The 18,095-nt window shown below is 37.8% G+C and overlaps 1 protein-coding gene across 1 annotated transcript in view; it reads right to left on the bottom strand.

The window, feature by feature from the left end:
* Window positions 1–17,704, bottom strand: part of SYCP2L (synaptonemal complex protein 2 like) — a 33,077-nt gene extending 15,373 nt beyond the window's left edge. Inside the window, exons 1-23 of the mRNA XM_053467842.1 lie at window positions 17,673–17,704; window positions 16,800–16,937; window positions 16,603–16,719; window positions 16,228–16,329; window positions 14,607–14,634; window positions 14,423–14,508; window positions 14,228–14,316; window positions 13,514–13,548; window positions 12,352–12,494; window positions 10,889–10,941; window positions 10,298–10,343; window positions 9,577–9,669; window positions 9,439–9,499; window positions 8,398–8,546; window positions 7,702–7,777; window positions 7,462–7,577; window positions 6,860–6,923; window positions 6,691–6,766; window positions 5,428–5,476; window positions 4,338–4,399; window positions 2,285–2,342; window positions 953–1,002; window positions 445–484 (exon numbers count right to left, since the gene is read on the bottom strand). Of these exons, the coding sequence (XP_053323817.1) occupies window positions 445–484; window positions 953–1,002; window positions 2,285–2,342; window positions 4,338–4,399; window positions 5,428–5,476; window positions 6,691–6,766; window positions 6,860–6,923; window positions 7,462–7,577; window positions 7,702–7,777; window positions 8,398–8,546; window positions 9,439–9,499; window positions 9,577–9,669; window positions 10,298–10,343; window positions 10,889–10,941; window positions 12,352–12,494; window positions 13,514–13,548; window positions 14,228–14,316; window positions 14,423–14,508; window positions 14,607–14,634; window positions 16,228–16,329; window positions 16,603–16,719; window positions 16,800–16,937; window positions 17,673–17,696 (1,755 nt within the window). The 5' untranslated portion in view covers window positions 17,697–17,704. The remainder of the gene's footprint in view (window positions 1–444; window positions 485–952; window positions 1,003–2,284; window positions 2,343–4,337; window positions 4,400–5,427; window positions 5,477–6,690; window positions 6,767–6,859; window positions 6,924–7,461; window positions 7,578–7,701; window positions 7,778–8,397; window positions 8,547–9,438; window positions 9,500–9,576; window positions 9,670–10,297; window positions 10,344–10,888; window positions 10,942–12,351; window positions 12,495–13,513; window positions 13,549–14,227; window positions 14,317–14,422; window positions 14,509–14,606; window positions 14,635–16,227; window positions 16,330–16,602; window positions 16,720–16,799; window positions 16,938–17,672) is intronic.
* Window positions 17,705–18,095: the final 391 nt, after the last annotated feature.

Here is an 18,095-nt window from a genome sequence, read left to right as displayed (position 1 = left end):
ATTCACATAAAACAACCTGGTACCGCAATGTACATTTTTTTCCCTAACACACCTTTTGTTTTTACATAGCACCGCCCTTACGAAAAATTACTGCAGTTTTTTCTGAAGTAATACTGCAGTTTTTTGGACATGAAAAAACTGCAAACCTACAGTTGTACTTCAAAGTACTGCAGCTTTATTGCATTTGTACTTCCATACAAAAATAACTGCAGTACAACTGCAGTACAGTGAAGTACAAATGCAGTAAAACTGCAGTAAATGTGCAGTAATACTGCAGTAAAAGTGCAGTATTGCAGTTTTTTCATGTCCAAAAAACTGCAGTATTACTTCAGAAAAACTGCAGTATTTTTTTTGTAAGTGTTAAAGATACTGTCAAGAGCTTTATTGAAGACACTAGCATGTCAGAGTACCCTTACATTTGTTAGTACTAGCACACTAAAATCATACCTGTTTCATATCAGGAGTGCCCTGGGAAACTTGTGTTCTGACAACATACAAAATGAGAAAAGTTATTTAAAAAAAATTGAAAGCTATACACTGCATATATTTAGTAAAGCCAAAGGTTACTTAGAATTCTACTCCATGGACGGATTACCCAACAAAGCAAGTATCCCGACTACGTAAGAAAGTTTCAGGTTACTGAGAGGTGGTAGGAAAATAGAACAGAAGTCATGGGTGGTGCAACAGAAGCAGAAGAGGTATAAGTTAATGTACAGTAGTGAGTAAATGTAAACATGCATGCACGGTAGCTGCTGATTCCAATAGGGAGGTGTAGTCGGATGGATATTTAGGCTGGGCAGCCAGGATTCAACAGAGTGAGGATAAAATATCACATGCTACCATTGTCTCACCAATGTGGCATTGGTAAACACCATAAATCAAATCTTTAATAATAATAATAATTAAAAAAGCTAGTGTATTTTCCCAGGTTTTACAAAATGTTTAGCCATACCTATTTGCGGAGCCTTTCTGGACTAAAACTCTCTCCTTGGCTCCAGACACCTGAAACAGCATTAAGACTGTGTGTAATATATTATATATAATAATTTAGAATAGGCTGTACAAAATACCTCCTTACCACCTCCCCATTGCCTACCTATGTTGGCTCCGGAGATGGATTTCCCAGTGAGAAATGTTGTTTATACATTATGAAAAATTGTATGACCATAATAGCTGGGGTGGCAACGATTAACCACAATGACCCCAATCTACAATACCTATGGTGCTCAGTCAGTAATGACTGACTGAGCTGTGGTTAGTGTGTAGTGTCGGCCACCACAACCCCAGTCTAACTACAATTCCCATGAAGTTCAGCTAGCAATAGTATTACTGTTAGTGCAGTTAAAAAAAGTTTGTTTGTGCTGCAGACATAGGTGTTTTATGCTTGTACACCCCATTTTCTTTCTAGATTGTTTGATTTTTGATGTGCTTTGTTTTGCATACTGGTTCAAAGGCCAAAGCCGTTGTTGAGTGCTCACATAGGAAATGTAGTCCCACTAGCTGGAGTATTAACTAACCCTAGCTGCAATTCTTCTTGTGTCTGTAGCATGCAAACTGTGCCTTTGCTCTGGCAGGAACACTGTGCCTGTGAAGGAGCAGCTGCCAGAGTGAAGGAGAGGAGACTAGCTAACCCCGACAGTAGGGAGTGTACAGAATTAAATACGCTTTTTTGCTGCACTCCCCTGACCAGCAGGTGCTTTTCTCTGCTCTGTATGTCTAGTTAACCTACTCTAAACTCTTTGAATTACTCTGCATAGCTTTACAAAGATTGGGATAGAAAATTACATTTAGTCAATAGATCATGATGCTTGAAATGTAAGAAAGCATTACTCTGAAAGGCTGGTAGGTACATGAAATAACCCTCCAGCAGCAGCAGCGATAAATGTCAACACGATAAGAAATTTTACATCACAAGATCAAGCTCTATATAAAAGAAGCACACAAGATGGGCCAACCAATTCCTTACTTCTGTGAGATTTTAGGTCTACAGATAGCTAAAATATTAATTTATTTAATAGTTTTGTTTCCCGTTCTTGTAAAGAGGGTGAATAAAAAACAGGAAATTACAAATGTTAAATATAGAACTTCCGGTCTGATCTTCATGAAAGAAACCAACCTAGGTATATTTACTAAACATAGAAAAGACGGACACCTAAAGTGCAAAAATATTTTCAAAACACAGGGAGAAAATAATAACATACCTTTACCTGACTAAATTTCACTTATCGGGATTTAAGAACAGGTGTAGGGTATAATTTCTAACTTTCTATACCAATCAAAGTACCTCATCACAAAAAAGGGAGTCAGAAGAACACCGTAATTCATAACAATCTTCAGCTTTCCTGCAAAAAAAATGGACAAACATATCACCAAGCGCCTTATAAAGGAAGTTTTACCATCACTTTAATGTACAACGGTCACGGTTCATGATCCGAACCGGCTTCTTTGTGGCCACTAAGTCTCCGTGAGGCTGCCTAACACCTTTAAGCTAGGTTTCCACTTGGGTTTTTGTCCGGCGTTTTTTTCTTGATGAAAAACGCCAGGAAAACTGCCGCTGCATTTACCTGCGTTTTGGCGTTTTTTCTGCAGTTTTTTCTGGCGTTTTAGCCTTTCTGTGGAAATTGCTTTTTTTGACCTTAGGCAGTTTTTCCAGCCTTTACAAGTTAGAAGTTTCACCCAGCTAAAAGGGATTAGGATAAATGGCAAGTATCTCCTCTCCTGCTGTCATTTACTTGGTAGACCCTTTTGTCTCTTTTCTGTGGTTTGTAAGGCATGCTTTATTTCGAATGTCTGCTCCTCTGGGAAGATTGGCCCCAAATGATGGTGCAAATTGTTTGCTGTTGCTTTTGGCACGCAGGATCCGGTCGCGTATGTTTGTTTGTAATGGCATGTTTGTTCCAAATGGTGTAAAATTCAATATGAACCAGTCCAGGACTTTGTTTTGTGTGAAACTGTTTGTTTTCAGCCTATTTCTCGTAGGACACACAGATACTGGGTCCATCCTCTGCATTGTAACTGTGGAAAAAACGCCATAAAAAACGCCAAGGCAATAAACCCACATGGCTTTTTCATGGCGTTTTTCTCTCCCATAGACTTCTATTGGAGAAAAAAAGCCAAGATTTCTTGCAAAAAACGCCAGAGTGTCAACATGCTGCGATTTTGAAAAACTGCCACAGAGCCCAAAAAAGCAGAAAAACGCCAAAGAGGACTGAAAAAACGCCAAACAGAAAAACGCCAAGTGGAAATGGCATTTTGCGATTTCCTATTGAATTACAGCTAACATCTGGCTGCATGCGTTTTTCACAAAAAAAAAACCCCAATGGAAACCAAGCCTTATACAAATTATTTTTACAAAATAAAAGAAACCCTACATGAACGTTGCTCTGCAACTCTACTGTCGCCTCTACTTAATATGTCATTTGAAATTACACCGTAATTGTTCTCTGGCGTGCGTGTAGGACTCAAAATTAATGTATTCAATTAAAAAAAATCATAGGAGAGCAGCATAACCTAAAAATCAAAAAATACACATGTAAAAATACACTAATAAAGTATAATAAACTATAAATACAAAAATATAGCCCAACAACCCACACTCATTTCCTAGCGCTCAGACACAGGCAGACCAAGAGATAGCAGCCATCGACTGGTGGACTGCCCCCTACTGTATTTGCTAGGGTATAAAATAAAACAGATTACAATCCAGGGGAAAAGCACAAGGCCGGGAATCTTGGAAAGTCTATAATTCAGCTTTTTCCACTCTGAGATTTTGGCCTCGCTTTTTTAATCTGTTTAATCTGATTTATTTATAAACGTGGTAATTGCTGAATAAAACAAAAATGAGAAAAAAAAATTGGCCTACAAAGCCATCTTGCACAAGGGCCTTTTGCTCACTATTTTCGCTGCTGACGGTACGGTATGAAAGTGAGATATTTAAAGGTTTGTTCTAGTCCTACATGGGGCAAGCAGATCTCCCTCCCCTGTGGTGGCAATTTAAACATGACATAAGGACAATGGACGGTCCCTAAACCCATTGAAAACAATGCATTTTGAGCCTTTACATGTACGGGCTTTGTCATTAAGGGGTTAAAATGCCTGCTCTGTGGGCAATTACAAAAAAACACACCCCGTCATGCTTACAGGTATATGTGTGTGTGTGTATTATATATATATATATATATATATATATATATATATATATATATAATTACACACACACCTGTAAGCATGACACTGTGTGTTTTCTTGTTCAGTGATCACACAGTTAAGTGTATTCACACATGCAAATCAAAACACATTGCCATAGCAAAAGCCCAAAATATATACTTATATCATACTTTTTGGTTGTCTGCTCATCTAGGATGTCCTCTTTCATCGGTCGTGAATGTGGCTCAGAGTCCTAAAAATTCAAGATACAGGTAAAAAGAAAAGACCTTACAAAAAAACGGAGCATATATACTTAATGAAAATTTATTTTTCTTTATTAAAAATGCCCACACAAACTAGTGAGTGTTCTATCATGCCAAACAAGTGAATTTCAGCTTATCCGTTTTCTCACAATTTTGAGAACATTAAAAAAACAGAACCACGTATTTATAAGCTTTTTTTTTTTTTTTTTACCGTTGGTATGGCAAAATGGCCATCAAACCTAAGAGCATAGGCATCACCGTAAAAAAAAAAATATTGGTTCCAAAATGGATTTATTGAAAGAGGTATAATGCTACAGGATCAGAGCACTCCCTAGTGGGGATCATGTTTCTTATGCTATAAGGATTTTTTTAAAAAAAATTTTGCTAATTGAGAATAGGTAGAACAGGGCCATCAAAGCCACCTGATAGGATGCTTTTTCCCTACCCAAAACCACAACATTTCACTCAAAAAGTATGTCACCCAATATATTACAACAGTGATTAGGAATTAGAGATCTATACATTTTAATGAAGAGGATAGCATCACTCACTAAGCAGGGATCCAATCGTGTTCTGCGCTGTGGAGCAATCATCCTCCCTCACCGACACTGCACGCCGATAAGTGATGTCATTTCGGGGCACTCGGGGTCAGTGAAGGAGGATCACCTCTTCGTGGGATAGGCAAGAGGTATGGACCCATCAGAACACCCGGGGGCCCTGGAGCAGTATGCTCCACTGTTAACCCAGCCCTGCCATTGAGCTTCAATCACCCCCAGAGGATGCCAGATTATCTAAAATAGATTGGGCCAGGCTGCTGGTGCAGTAGTGTAAGTTAGGCCTTACTCAGTTGGATTTGTTTCATTTTTTACGAAAAACACAAGTGGCTTTAAAAAAAAAATAAATAAAATTTTATTTACCTGGAGAGCATGGCAAAAAAATATTAAAAAAAAATAAAAAAAATAGAAAAAATAAAAAAAGAAAAGACACCTGGGGAAAAAGTGAGAGAAAAGAAAAATACCTTTGTGGGAACCTCCAAAACATCTGCAGAATCATCTAAGATTAAATTTCTAGAAAAAGACCAATTGTTGAGCAAGTTCAGAACCATTTCAAGCAGTCACATATTTTAAAAAAATTTAATTAATGTGATTTGCTATAATTAGATTATTTTTTTCACCAGTCAGTAAGATTTAATTATTAGCTACACTATATGACCAAAGCATGTGGACACCCCTCCTAATTAAGTTTAGTTGTTTCTGCCACAGTTGTTAACAGGTGCATCAACTCAAGTGCACATGCATGACATCTCCATTGACAAACGTTGCAGTACCATGGATCACACTGAAGCCCTCCATAACTTTAAATGCGGCACTGTCATTTACTAGATCACGCACTACAGAGTTGCAAACTGCCTCTGGAAGCAACATCAGCAAATGCACTGTGCGTCAAGCGCTTCATGGAATGAGTTTCCATGGCCAAGCAGCTGCACCTAAGCCAAAGATCACCATGCATGGTGAGCTCACGCCAATTGTGAGCCAGGCCTTCTTGTCCAAGGTCAGTGGCTTGATCTCACAAATGCTCGTTTTGCTGAATGGCCACAAATTCCCACAGGCACACTCCAAAATCTTGTGGAAGGACTGCTGGAGGCTGTTACAGCTGTAAAGGCCCATGGTTTTGGAAAGGAATATCCAAGCTCATATAGGTGTGATTGCAGTGGTGGATCCTGAGCCTGACCTTGGGAACGGTACATCCACACACACACGCCAACATACCTAGTAAAACATACGTGCTACTCAAGCTGTGAAGCCTCAGCCCACTGCAGCGCTACTACCGAGAAGATAAAAGCAGTAACTCCAGGACTCCATACTCTTGCAGCATGCCGGCGCCTTTCTCGAGGGGGAGGACAATTGTCCCACTGGTCAAGTATCCGCATACTGGTGTCATATAGTGTTCATGGTTAAATTTAATGTAACCCAAGGCCAACTGTGCCCCCTCCTCCCTCCCCAGCTAGTTAGAATTTTGTAATCAAGAAGATTCACCATATTCATGTCTACTTTAAACAGTGGCTATTCCTTTTGTCCCTTGCTCAAGCAAATTTAAAACAAACATACAGAATTAAAACAAAATACAATTGTTACAGTAAAAAACATTTTCCTCTTATTTTGTGTCAGTTTACTGTGGATGTGTGCATTCAAGGTGCCGTGCACAGTTCTTGAAGTTATGCATGTATTGTTTGTTTTTAAAAATGTATACAGCGTTAATGTTAACAAGTAAAACCCCTCACCTGCTATCCTCCAGGGCCTCTGATGTAGGAGCTTGCTCTTCAGCAAAGGGGATAACCGCTTGAAGCGGAACAGACTCTTGTTAAGTGAAATAATACAAATTAAATGAGTGCTAAATGTATAGACAACTATTATGTCAATTTGGCAGCATTGTCACATGGCGGTCATTACCTATGAAGGTCTCATGTGAATCAGTTAGAATATTTTCAACAGTCACTGCTCCAGAACTGGCTTTCTTGAAGAAGAAATAAATATAGGTAGTTAGACCAACTATTATTACTATCATAGTAGTAGTATTATTTGATCTTACTCCCTATAGTAGTATCATGTTTCAACAGAGTTACTACACGCAGTTACTATTACCTAAAGGGAAAATCCGCAATAGAGTTGGAGTTTCAACAGCTTGGCTTCATTATGAAGGACCAGCAACGGTGGGTACATTAAACATGAAAGGCTGAATTGACCTTATACAGCGTATAAAAACGTGTTCGCAACAAGACTATGCATTATACAGGTAACCAAGCTCTTCTTGCAGGATACATTCATTGGGGATCTACAGAGATGTCTCGAGGGATAAAATGAGGGTGTTGGGTTTGGCTAATCTTTCCTTTAGTGGGGTGGGAGGGGGATGGTATGGAAATCACATCCTAAACTGTTATGGAACCAATAACAGCAGCAGCTGTAATTCTTTAGAGAATCATCAACACAACAGTTAAATAAATAGTGAAGAAAAGACACTAGAAATCTCAAAAGCGCATAGTATATTATCTCACAGTTGTTGAAGAATGTCCACTAGTCTGGGAAAAGAGAATGTCGGATAAAGACTCTGTTCTTTCAGCATTTTCTTGATCTGTCTTCCACTGCTCAAAAGTTGTACTCTTTGTTCTTACTGTTGAGAGAAAAATATAAAATGGTAACAATTTAACATTGATGGAAGGGGTACATAAAACAAAACAAACAAATACAACGATTATGTATACCTGACAATTCGGAAACAAAAATTCAGTTCTTACCACCCTTAAACAATTTACTAGTATTCTCATTTGCTGGGTTCACATCTTGCTTTTCTTTTGCGGGTGGACTGCAAACCTTAGGGACAGAGATCAATATGTTTACAAACCAATACAAAATACTAGCAACTAGAGGATAAAAAGTAGTGGGGAAGGGTGTTACCAGCCCAATCAATGTTGGGAAAATGGGGGGGGGGGGCATAAAAGGAAAAAAGGAACAGTGATCAAAATTTTACATTTGCCAATATCCAGTCAGGTTTGCATTAAGACTATGCATATAACCTTTGGCATCATACAATTTAATATATATATATATTCCAAGACTACAGTTAATTACTGAATTTTCCCGCATTGAGCAAGCCTGATAGGGTCAGGACCGGCTCTGCAGCCTGTATTCCTGAAGACCCTATTCTCCCAACTCAGTGCCACCTCCGTGTGAAGAACCAGCATTTAACTGCCAGCAAGGCTGCCTATCAGGTCCCAAAGGAAGGACTTACAAAATATTGTCTAGCATCACATGCATGTAGACTGAGTGACGGAATGCGCCATCTTGGTATACGTTAGATTATAATGCCAGCTATTCTACACCCTGGCAAAGCCAGGTATCCGTCTAAAGCAGTAAATGCAACATTCTTACAATCATAAAACAATTTTAATATTTGGGGAATATGATTTATGAAAGAAAAAAGTAAAACTTGCCACTTCTCCTTGTTCATTAAATACCCTACGAACTGCGCTCTTAATATCATGCTCTGGTTTGAAATAGATCTTCACTTTTGTTACATCCTTGTTGTTGATCTTTAGAGGATTCTTCAGGTATATATTTAAAACTTGTTGGCCATCAATTTCTAAAGCACAAAACATTTTAAAAAAAAATTTAAATAACACATGGTATTTATTACATGGCAACATAACAGACAGCTCACAGTGGGATTTGGTTAAAGAAAGAACGAACAAACTCCTACATACACACACACACACACTGACTGGCAATCTAGCACACAGGGCAAATGGTCAACAAACCCCAGCTGACAGCATCTCAGGTGCTACACTGTGCGGCTGGCCACACATGTGCCCAGTCTTATCCAGCAGTCAGTCACTGCACTTTCGTCATTAGGCAACCATCGGCTTTTAAGTGCCAGGGCTGTTTAGTCATTCCCAGTCCGGCCCTGTGCACGCAGACATACACACGGAAAGCCTGTCACCTTTGGAAAACATTTTCCGTTCTACATTCTAAGTAATGGGTCCTTGACGACCCTTAGAACGCAATAGTGTGGCGCACTCTACAGCTGCCAAAAACAAGAGATTCCACAAAGTCCCTGCTGCAGACTCTGCTGTGATCAGCACAACCCTCTGCTGGCTGATCACAGGTAATGCAGACACTGATCAGCTGCAACGGGGGGGGGGGTCTAAGCAAAAAATGTTTTCTGAGGTATGCAAAGACCCAAAAGGGATCTCTAGTATACCTACAAAAATAAAAAAAACTGCGCTTGTGGTGTTACCGTTTGTAAATTGTGTTTTTTCCCAGCAGCAGCAGCACTTAACCTGTAGACACAATCCCTATAAAAATCGCAGATCTGTAGTTCCCTCTATATTTTAATATATTATTCATGCTAAATGATGGTCCACAGATGTATCAAATGAATATAAATTCAAAAAAAGTGACCCATACATCATATAGGAAAAGTGCACAGATATGAAAACCCCTGCTGGGGGCAGGATTAAGAAAAATGTCAGTACCTTGGAGGGTGTACTTGGTAAGAGCATCGCTCGTTAATCGGACAGAATCCCAAAGAGATCCCTGCAGGAAAACATATTTAAGTTACCAACCCACATGAAGCAACACCTAGCTGCTTTTTTATAACACAGAATACTTACCTCCATGTTATTTATATAAAAAGAAACACATTGACTTCCAACATTGAAATCAATCCAGAATTGTTCTAGTTTTTCATCCTGAGGTTTTGCTAACTGTTCAAAAAATAAAAAATGCAAACATTCAAGAACTGTGGCATTCATTTATTTAAATATATATATTTTATAATGCATGTGGGTGCATTTGTATTCATGTCTTGAGGTATATTCACTGATCTACTAGTTTATAGAAGTTGAGTTCTGTAATACGCAGGCCCAATTCGACCCTTTGCACATTTTAAACTCCATTTGGGTGGATATTTCACAGATTGACTTTTATGGCTTAATGGTAGTTCAGAGCCGTTTTTGATTAGAATTTTCACAAAGCCCGCCAAGATTAACCAGTGAGGCGATGTGAAATTGTGAACCGTTTCCAAATGCATGACCTGTCTTTGTTATTTCAAAGGAGTCATAGGTGTCCTAGACCAAATGCATCTGTACAGTTTTCTTCCAGGCAGCAAAATGCAAAACATGTATGTAAAAACAAGTCGGGGACAGTTTCCTTGCGTATAGCTACAGTAAATTTGCGTTTATAAATGAGCAGGCCGAAAGAGTGTTTACCAGCGCTCATTAAAAGGCTCACCTTCAAGGTGGTCACCTGTCATGCTAGAGAGCAGATCACTAAGGAGAACAATGCCACCAATTACTCAATAAATATCAGCAGATATATAAACAGGTGCGGTACCTCATCCAAGTCGGCAAAAGCAGTAATACAGGGAAATGTGAACACCCTACAACGTTAACAGAAAGAAAAATAAGACATTAGATTTAGGATATTGTGATATACTGGCTTTATCGGACATCTAAAAGAAAAACTAACAATCTCCTCAGATGTAGATTATCCATTCAGAGAAAATATATTTCTAATTGTTACTTATATTTTGCACAGAAAATCAGCTCAGCCAAATAAAAATATCCAATAAACTTCAAGTATGTATCACTAAAACCTGTATTAAAGTATGGCACAGGATGGCTTTCTGGGTCAGAGGAGGCTAAACACACATAATTCTCTACTATATTGTCCAAACAATGTTATTCTATAAAGCTAGAAGGTCTAATTAGTAAATTCTTGTCAGAATCCTAGATTTGTTAATTCTAGGTGTAAATATAAAACAAACAAAACAACAACCATGACTGGGGCAATTATTATTATTTATTATTATCTAGACCCAGTCCTTATTTGAGATTCATCCAAAACCTAACTTTAGGAAAGAGGACCCAGTTTCAATTTTCTCTGGAGTTTCTCAGTATATTTATATAAATAAATAAAACATACCCACTCTTGTCTTGAAGTCTTTTGTTCAAGCTATTCAAAAATGTTCTACAATCCTGTAAAATATATACACACATGTCTCTTGATAAAAAGAACATACGTTAAGCATAGTTGCAATAATAGTTATCACCCAAGTCAACTCATACTGGCCCTTTGGGGTTTTGGATCTGCTTTTTTATGGCTGCGTGTGAGTTATGTTCTACTACACTTTGGGCATTGGCTTCCACATTCCTTGAAGACTGTACGATACAGCAAGTAGGGTTCTACTCACACTTTTTGTGCACGCTACACAAAAAGTCACAAATGCAAACAGCAAGCCTTGAAATAGGTGCGACGTTCTGCTCGTACACTGACCTTCTGTACCAAAACATTTACTACCTGGTGTTGGTTAAAAGCTGGATAACCGAGCAATTTTGGGTTTGTTCTGTAAACAAGACAGCGCTGCCTTATTTCACCTCAATTTTTGCCTGTTGTATAGTTCTTCGCTGTTTGCATTAGAATCCTGAGATAAGGGGGATCACCATGCAAGCAGGATGAAGGCAGAGAAAGACCTCACTGTGCATGGATGACATGCACTGTTCTCCAGTCAGGGGGAATTCAGCAAATTCAATGGCAAATTGTGTAAAGACCATGTGCTTTGGGATCCATGTTCTGATTGGACTATGGAGAGCCTCTGAGACCTTATCATCCAGAGGAAGGTTCTGGTTCTACTCAATGACATTTCTACCATCCTGGCCCAGGTGTGTCCCTCATTGTCCTGGAGATGGCTTGACTGACCAGTTTTCTGCTTCACTCGGGGCTCCAAATTGCACGCTTGTCATGTACAAGGACCTTTCATCATAGGCAAAGGAGTGCCATACACACCAAGCTTGCAGAGAGCCGCCTTTGTGTGCAATTGTGTTGTGTCCCTGGAAACTTTTTACTGTTTCTGCTGCCGTCTGGATTAGTGTTTGTTCATAGTACGTTATACATCAAAGTATGGATGATTGCTGGTGGCGTGGTATGTTTTGATGTCTAAAGGAGTTTCACTATTATTGACTGTACACACACTGCCTGTATATACCTGGTGAAGCTGTTGCTGTTTGCATTTTGCTCTGTGTCTCAGCATGCCTTGCAGTGGAAACGGATGCTCCATCTTTGCATAAAAACTCTATTGAGCCTGCATAGTGCTGGTAGCGTCTTCGGGCCAGAGGCTGTGTTTTGGCAGATTATTAATTATAGCACTGCAGCCGCACATTCAGGGCATTTGGATAATCCATTAATGCCCTATGACTTGAGGCAGATTACCAGATGAAACCCTGTAACATTTATAGTCACTACACTGGTAGTCACCACTTGAGCACGACAGGCACTGAATTACAGTCCATCTTCCGAGTTCATGGGAGCATTCACAGCCTTATTCACTCCACAGCCATTCAATTAAACATAACTGACAAAACAAAATAAGTAGCAGAAATGCAAGTTACCGTTTCAAAATATTTATCCTTAATTTCCTTGAAAGCATCAGCAAGAAAACTGTCACCAAACCACCGTAGAGCAAGGTTATCCCGCCACTTCTTCACCATCAGCCTGCACAGTGCTTCGGAAATAGCAACTTGGATGTCATAATCTCCACAGGAGAAGGGAGAAGAAAACACCAGATGTCATAGGAAAACAAACAAACAAAAAAAAAAAAAACAGATCACGCTGGAAATTATTAGTGCATTGGTTACTTCTCTGCTTAAAATAAAAAACATTTAAACTTATGAAGCTATACTGGAATGTGAGATTTGTGAACATTGACAAGAACACTTTATACAACAGAAACTGCTTGAAAGTATGTGAGACCCAGAGAATGCACATAAAGACAAAAAATCCATTTAGATAGAAGGATATTAGCCCTTTTTACACTCTTATTAGAGCTGTACAAATGGTGAATAAAAACAAAATCTGCTATTTTGACCTGCACTGGTTGTAGAAAAATTTGGGCTAACCATTACCTTCTCTTTCTCACGGTGAAGCCCACCACAAAGGAGTCTGCTTTGCATTTCTCTATAGCGTTCTCTCACCAGTGCCCGAGACCGCATACAATAGTGCCAACACCAAGACACGTGCATGCACAAAAAGCTCTCCAACTGATTGTATCACACCCCTTCAAGCTGTCAAAAGCGGCATGAAAATAGGACCACAGGAGAGCTGGCGCTTCTCCTTTTTTCCCCCAAAACAGATTAAGGAACGCATGTTATAAATTATTTGAATATGTATTCTTCATTGGTGGGGCTGTATGTGAGACTAGACTGTCCTTTTAAACACAACACTACCTCCAAACAATGCCAGGCCAACAAGATACATTTACTCCCAATTACTGTAAAGGTAACAAGGAAGCAGGTACGATCAATGCACATAAGATAAGGGAAATTCATTGGAATTGGATTTTAACATTCATTTTAAATAGATTTCTAAATATAGCTAGAAATATATTCTATAACAGATGCCCACGAGAAAAACCTCTTATACACATGCCACAACATCATGCTTCCCTTAAAGCGTGATGGGATTTTGCTACTGTGTCAAGCTTCCGTGTAACATATTTTGTTGTCATGTGGTCTCAGGGCAACAATAAAAAAAACAAAACCAGAATTAATTTACCTCCAGCTTCTAATATTGTTCTTGCTAAATCTTGCCTAGAAAAAAAAATACGTTAAACAAAAATGTTGACCACAGATATAAATGCCTACCACAAAATGCCTTAAAAAACAACAACCCAGGAGACTGTTGGTTATAGGCCCCAATACTGTACAAATGTATTTAATGAAGACACTCCAGTCCATAAATATATACTTTTTAAGAATACATTAGCATACCTCCCAAGAGTTCTTGTTTGGGCCACCGGCGTGTAGGAAAAAAAAAACAAAAAAAAAAAAAACAACAAGACTGTGCTTTGGTTTAGTCAGAGACATTGACAGATTTCCTCAGCCAGAAAATGAAAGGGTGGCACTTTGTAGAAATGTAACTTACAGTGCTGTAAAAGTATTTGCCCACTTCTGAGACATTGAAATGTGACAAATAAGCAAAGATATAAATCAGATCATCCAGGTAAATTAAACAAGTCAAATACAACATGCGCAAATAAAAAAAAAAATGCAGCTTTTAGATGACGAAGATAAAGGGTTAAACAAAACCTATATCACCTAACAACTGCATTTTGTTTTTACTTGCGTTTTTGTCCAATATTAAAATTAGTTGTATGATCTGAAACATTTAAAAGTGTGACAAAATATGCAAAAGTAGAAGGCAGCAGATGCGAAATAATAGAGGATGTAGAACAGAAAACGTAAATATCCCTTGCTAAATGATACGTACGTTAGCACACACATCTCCTCAGAAGCCTGGAGCCTTTTCTTCTCTTCCCGTGATGTACCATCCAATACGCAGTTTAAGGTCCTCAGAGCCTTTACCAGGGTTTAGTAGATAACAGGAACATGGCGTCAGAAGAAGGCCTTCAACGCAGTCAGCTGATTCATATAGGCCGGGCAGAAACTTACATACATCACTCACCTCTATACGAAGATGGCAAGGAGGCCATTTTTCTGTTACAACAAGGGCGAGTCTAAACAAAAAAGAATCCAGCAACTGTTTTTTTCCTGAGTAAAAGAATTAGAAAAAGGTCAATTGCAAACACAAAGATGTAATAATATGCCCTTCTTGGGTAACTTAACATTAAAAAAAAGGAAAAACTCACCATCTTCACAGTTACTCTTACAAATTACCTAGGATATAAAACAAAAAAGTATTAAGAAATAGTGATACTGTAAGAAATTTAAGTTTAGCAGATACCTCAGGTAACATTTCTACCCAGCTAAAAAACAAAACAGAACAAAGAAAAAAAATTCTATAGATGTCACGGTTTACAAATGAATTCATGATTAAGACAAAAGTCAAACTGTACTGAGGCAAAAATATAGAAGCACACAAATTTTATCAAGACTCAAAAAAAAAAAAAAAAAAAAAAAAAAAAAAAACTAGCTGTATATCAATGGATTAACTCGGCCTAGCATGCATCTTCCCATTTATGCACTGAATGAGGCAATATCCCCACTGGTGAACTGCATAGTCTTAGTGGCGAGCATAGAAGACAAGATCACTTTTAAAAGCAATAGGTTATAAGAGCATAGCAGAGCCCAGTCAGAAGACAGATGGCAAGTTCTCCATTTAGGTGCCAACAACCAAACACAAGTCTGCAAATGCACACCGCCACAGAAATAGTTTTTACATTCATTATGAGATACAGGAGTAATATTTTGGTATTGTGATATTTGTGAATTGACTAGTCATTGTGGATAGCACAATTTAACAAGTGCCATTGGATGCTTAAATTGTACTCCAGCAATATTAGTAGGATAATTACACTTCACTCTTATCTTTACAGGTTAAATACAGCTGAACAATTACCCAATTTATGTTCAGCAACACCTCCTGATTACAGTCATACCCCACATACATATATGTTATGTTCCAAAGGGCCACATCCATGCTTTACATACCACCCTATATTACATATATATTTTAATTCTATTGACTTAAAGAGGTTGGGGGCGTGTGTGATTTTTTTTTTTGTTTGGGTTTTGCAGTAGGGCGTGAGATCCCTTTGGGGATGTCGTTTACATTTTTTAGGCCAGTGATGTCATGGTGACATTACTGAGCTCCCAATCAAATTAATTTATATTTAATATTTTACCCAGTTTCTTTTTTTTTTTTTTTTTTTTTTTAATTATTTCTTTTTTTCCCAGAAGAGAGTGAAACTATTTTCCTCTCTCCCCTACTGATCTGTATGTGCAGATAATGTGATCAACAAGCAGGGCTCCACAGCCCTGTATTGCAGATTATAATAACTACAATCAGCCAGCAGGGGGAGGAATTGGAGAACCAAGCAAAGTCGAGAAAGACCCTGCTGAGGCTTTCTTATCCCAAAGTGAACTTCTGGGTGTCAACAGTGACATCTACCTGTCCAGATCACCTGATCAGGCATTCCTTGAATGATTGTGCACCGGTGATCAGTCAGCACGTTAAAATACATGGAATTTATATGAAACCAGAGAAATTACAAAAAAGTATGTCAGTTTAAAACCCGACCTTTTATTGTTGTATGAGAGAACAGGTGATGGACCGGCAGATGATAAATATGCCTTATCTTATATTCTTTGTAGAATTAAGCCAAAGACAGATGGAATTGAAATTGTGGTCACTAACTAGAAAATGTACAGATGAAAATGAACAAAAGGCACTGTTGTAAAGGGGGCAGATTTTAGGTGAAGAAATACTCTGTAAATTGGGATAAACAAAAAAAAAATGGAAAAACATACCAGAGCTGTATCATAAAATTCTTCTACAAGAATAGATATGGAAGGATCTTTTTTTCCAGATATATTAAGAAAGTCGATTGTTCTTTCAAACCATAAGACCATGTAATGGGAAAAAAAAAAAATAAGTATCACGCAGAGTCACTAAAATAAAAGAGGTATTGTTATAAAAATGGTGTACAATGGTAGAGACCTCCATGCTCCCCCAAGATAATTGACTATTTTTATAGAAAATTTGATCCAATATCGAATAGCATATTGAGTATTGAATAAGAGACTTTCATTGTCATTACATATAAATAGGACATGATAAATATGATGATAGGATATGAGAAACAAAAAACAAACATTTAACAAGATTTCAAAAAGTACACTTATCTTTGCAACCAGTCCTTGCTGAATCAGTGTTGAACCTTCTTGGCAATCATTCTTGCAGAAATACTGGATGCACTTCATTAATAATGAGACATGCTTGAACTCATTGCGATCCAATTCCTATCATGAAATATAAACAACATTTCAAACTTGCCTCTGCAAACCAGCAAAATCACATCTCACTATTACAACAAACTTGCCTTATTTATGAGTCTGTCCATCTGGTTTAAGAGGACCTTGCTGTATCTTTGGGAAGAGCACACTATTTTATCTTCAAATAATTCAGTTATTTTCTGGAAGCCTTTCCCTTTAAAAGCATCGCTGATTAAGGCTTCCAACTGAAAAAATAATAAAAATTAAGAAGGCAGATGCAAAGCTTAAGCTTCTACGTCAGGAAAGTCTTTTTTCCCCCTTTTTTAAATATGTATATTAAAAGGAGTCACACAGATCATTTTGCATGGATTTCAATATTTTAATGCATGCAGTTCAGTGCATCCATTCTTTAGCTACTACGCTTCGAAAATTAAACTTGGGTGTTATCCTCTCCGTAGCTAACTTAACTAAAAGAAGGAAGCATATTTAAAACATTGAACATTGTTCAGAGCATGTGTAGGAAGTGTAATTAAGTATGCCTCCTGTTTGCATTTCCTGTTTCAAGCACAGACCGTCATGGTAGGAGAAAAATAGAACAATGCAAAAAAACAGTACACCAATATGAATTAAAAAAAATAATTATATATTATATATAATCTCTATCTATCTATCTATCAAGGACTAGACTGCCCCTTTGAACAACAACCTTTAATGAGTGAGAAAAGAGGGGCGGTTCAGCAAACTGGGCGCTTTATTGGTCCCCAAATGGAATAAAAAAAATAAAAAAAAATTAAATACGACTAAAAGCCAAATAATATACCAATGTTATTTAACACAAAGTGCAGTAAGAAGGTCTAGGAGGAGCCAGCAAAGAAGAGGTATCTTGATAGGGGGAGCGTAAACACTGAAAGGAAGCACTTACTTGGTACTAGTAAAATAACCCATGCTGGAAAAAACAAAACTTTTTGTTATATACGTACATAGTATTCTGTTGGGTTGTCCATGTTTTCACTCTGTTTATCACTTTGTGGCTTTTCTTCCTGCAAAAGTGTATTTTTAAAGAGTAAATACAGTCCAGTAAACACTAGAGGGCGCTGTGGATCTTACAAAGAAGACGTGTCTGGAAACGCAAAATTACTTGGCATTAATGAAATAATAAGCAATGTGTTTTCTGTATGCATCATTTAAAATAATTTAATGCGATCAGTATTGCCTAGTCATAAATACAATTATTTTTGCCATATTCTATAGCCAGGTATCTACATTTACAAAAAATAAAAAAAAGACTCAAAAACATATCAAAAGTGATATTATCAAACAATGGAATCATCTAAACACATTTTTCATCAATGCTCTCCTAACCAATTCTACAATGTACTTAATGCTCAAATAAAACCATTTCT

The sequence above is a fragment of the Spea bombifrons genome, chromosome 5 (genome assembly GCF_027358695.1).
Source record: "Spea bombifrons isolate aSpeBom1 chromosome 5, aSpeBom1.2.pri, whole genome shotgun sequence".
NCBI lineage: Eukaryota > Metazoa > Chordata > Amphibia > Anura > Pelobatidae > Spea > Spea bombifrons.
This window is presented reverse-complemented; position numbering and strand designations above follow the sequence as displayed.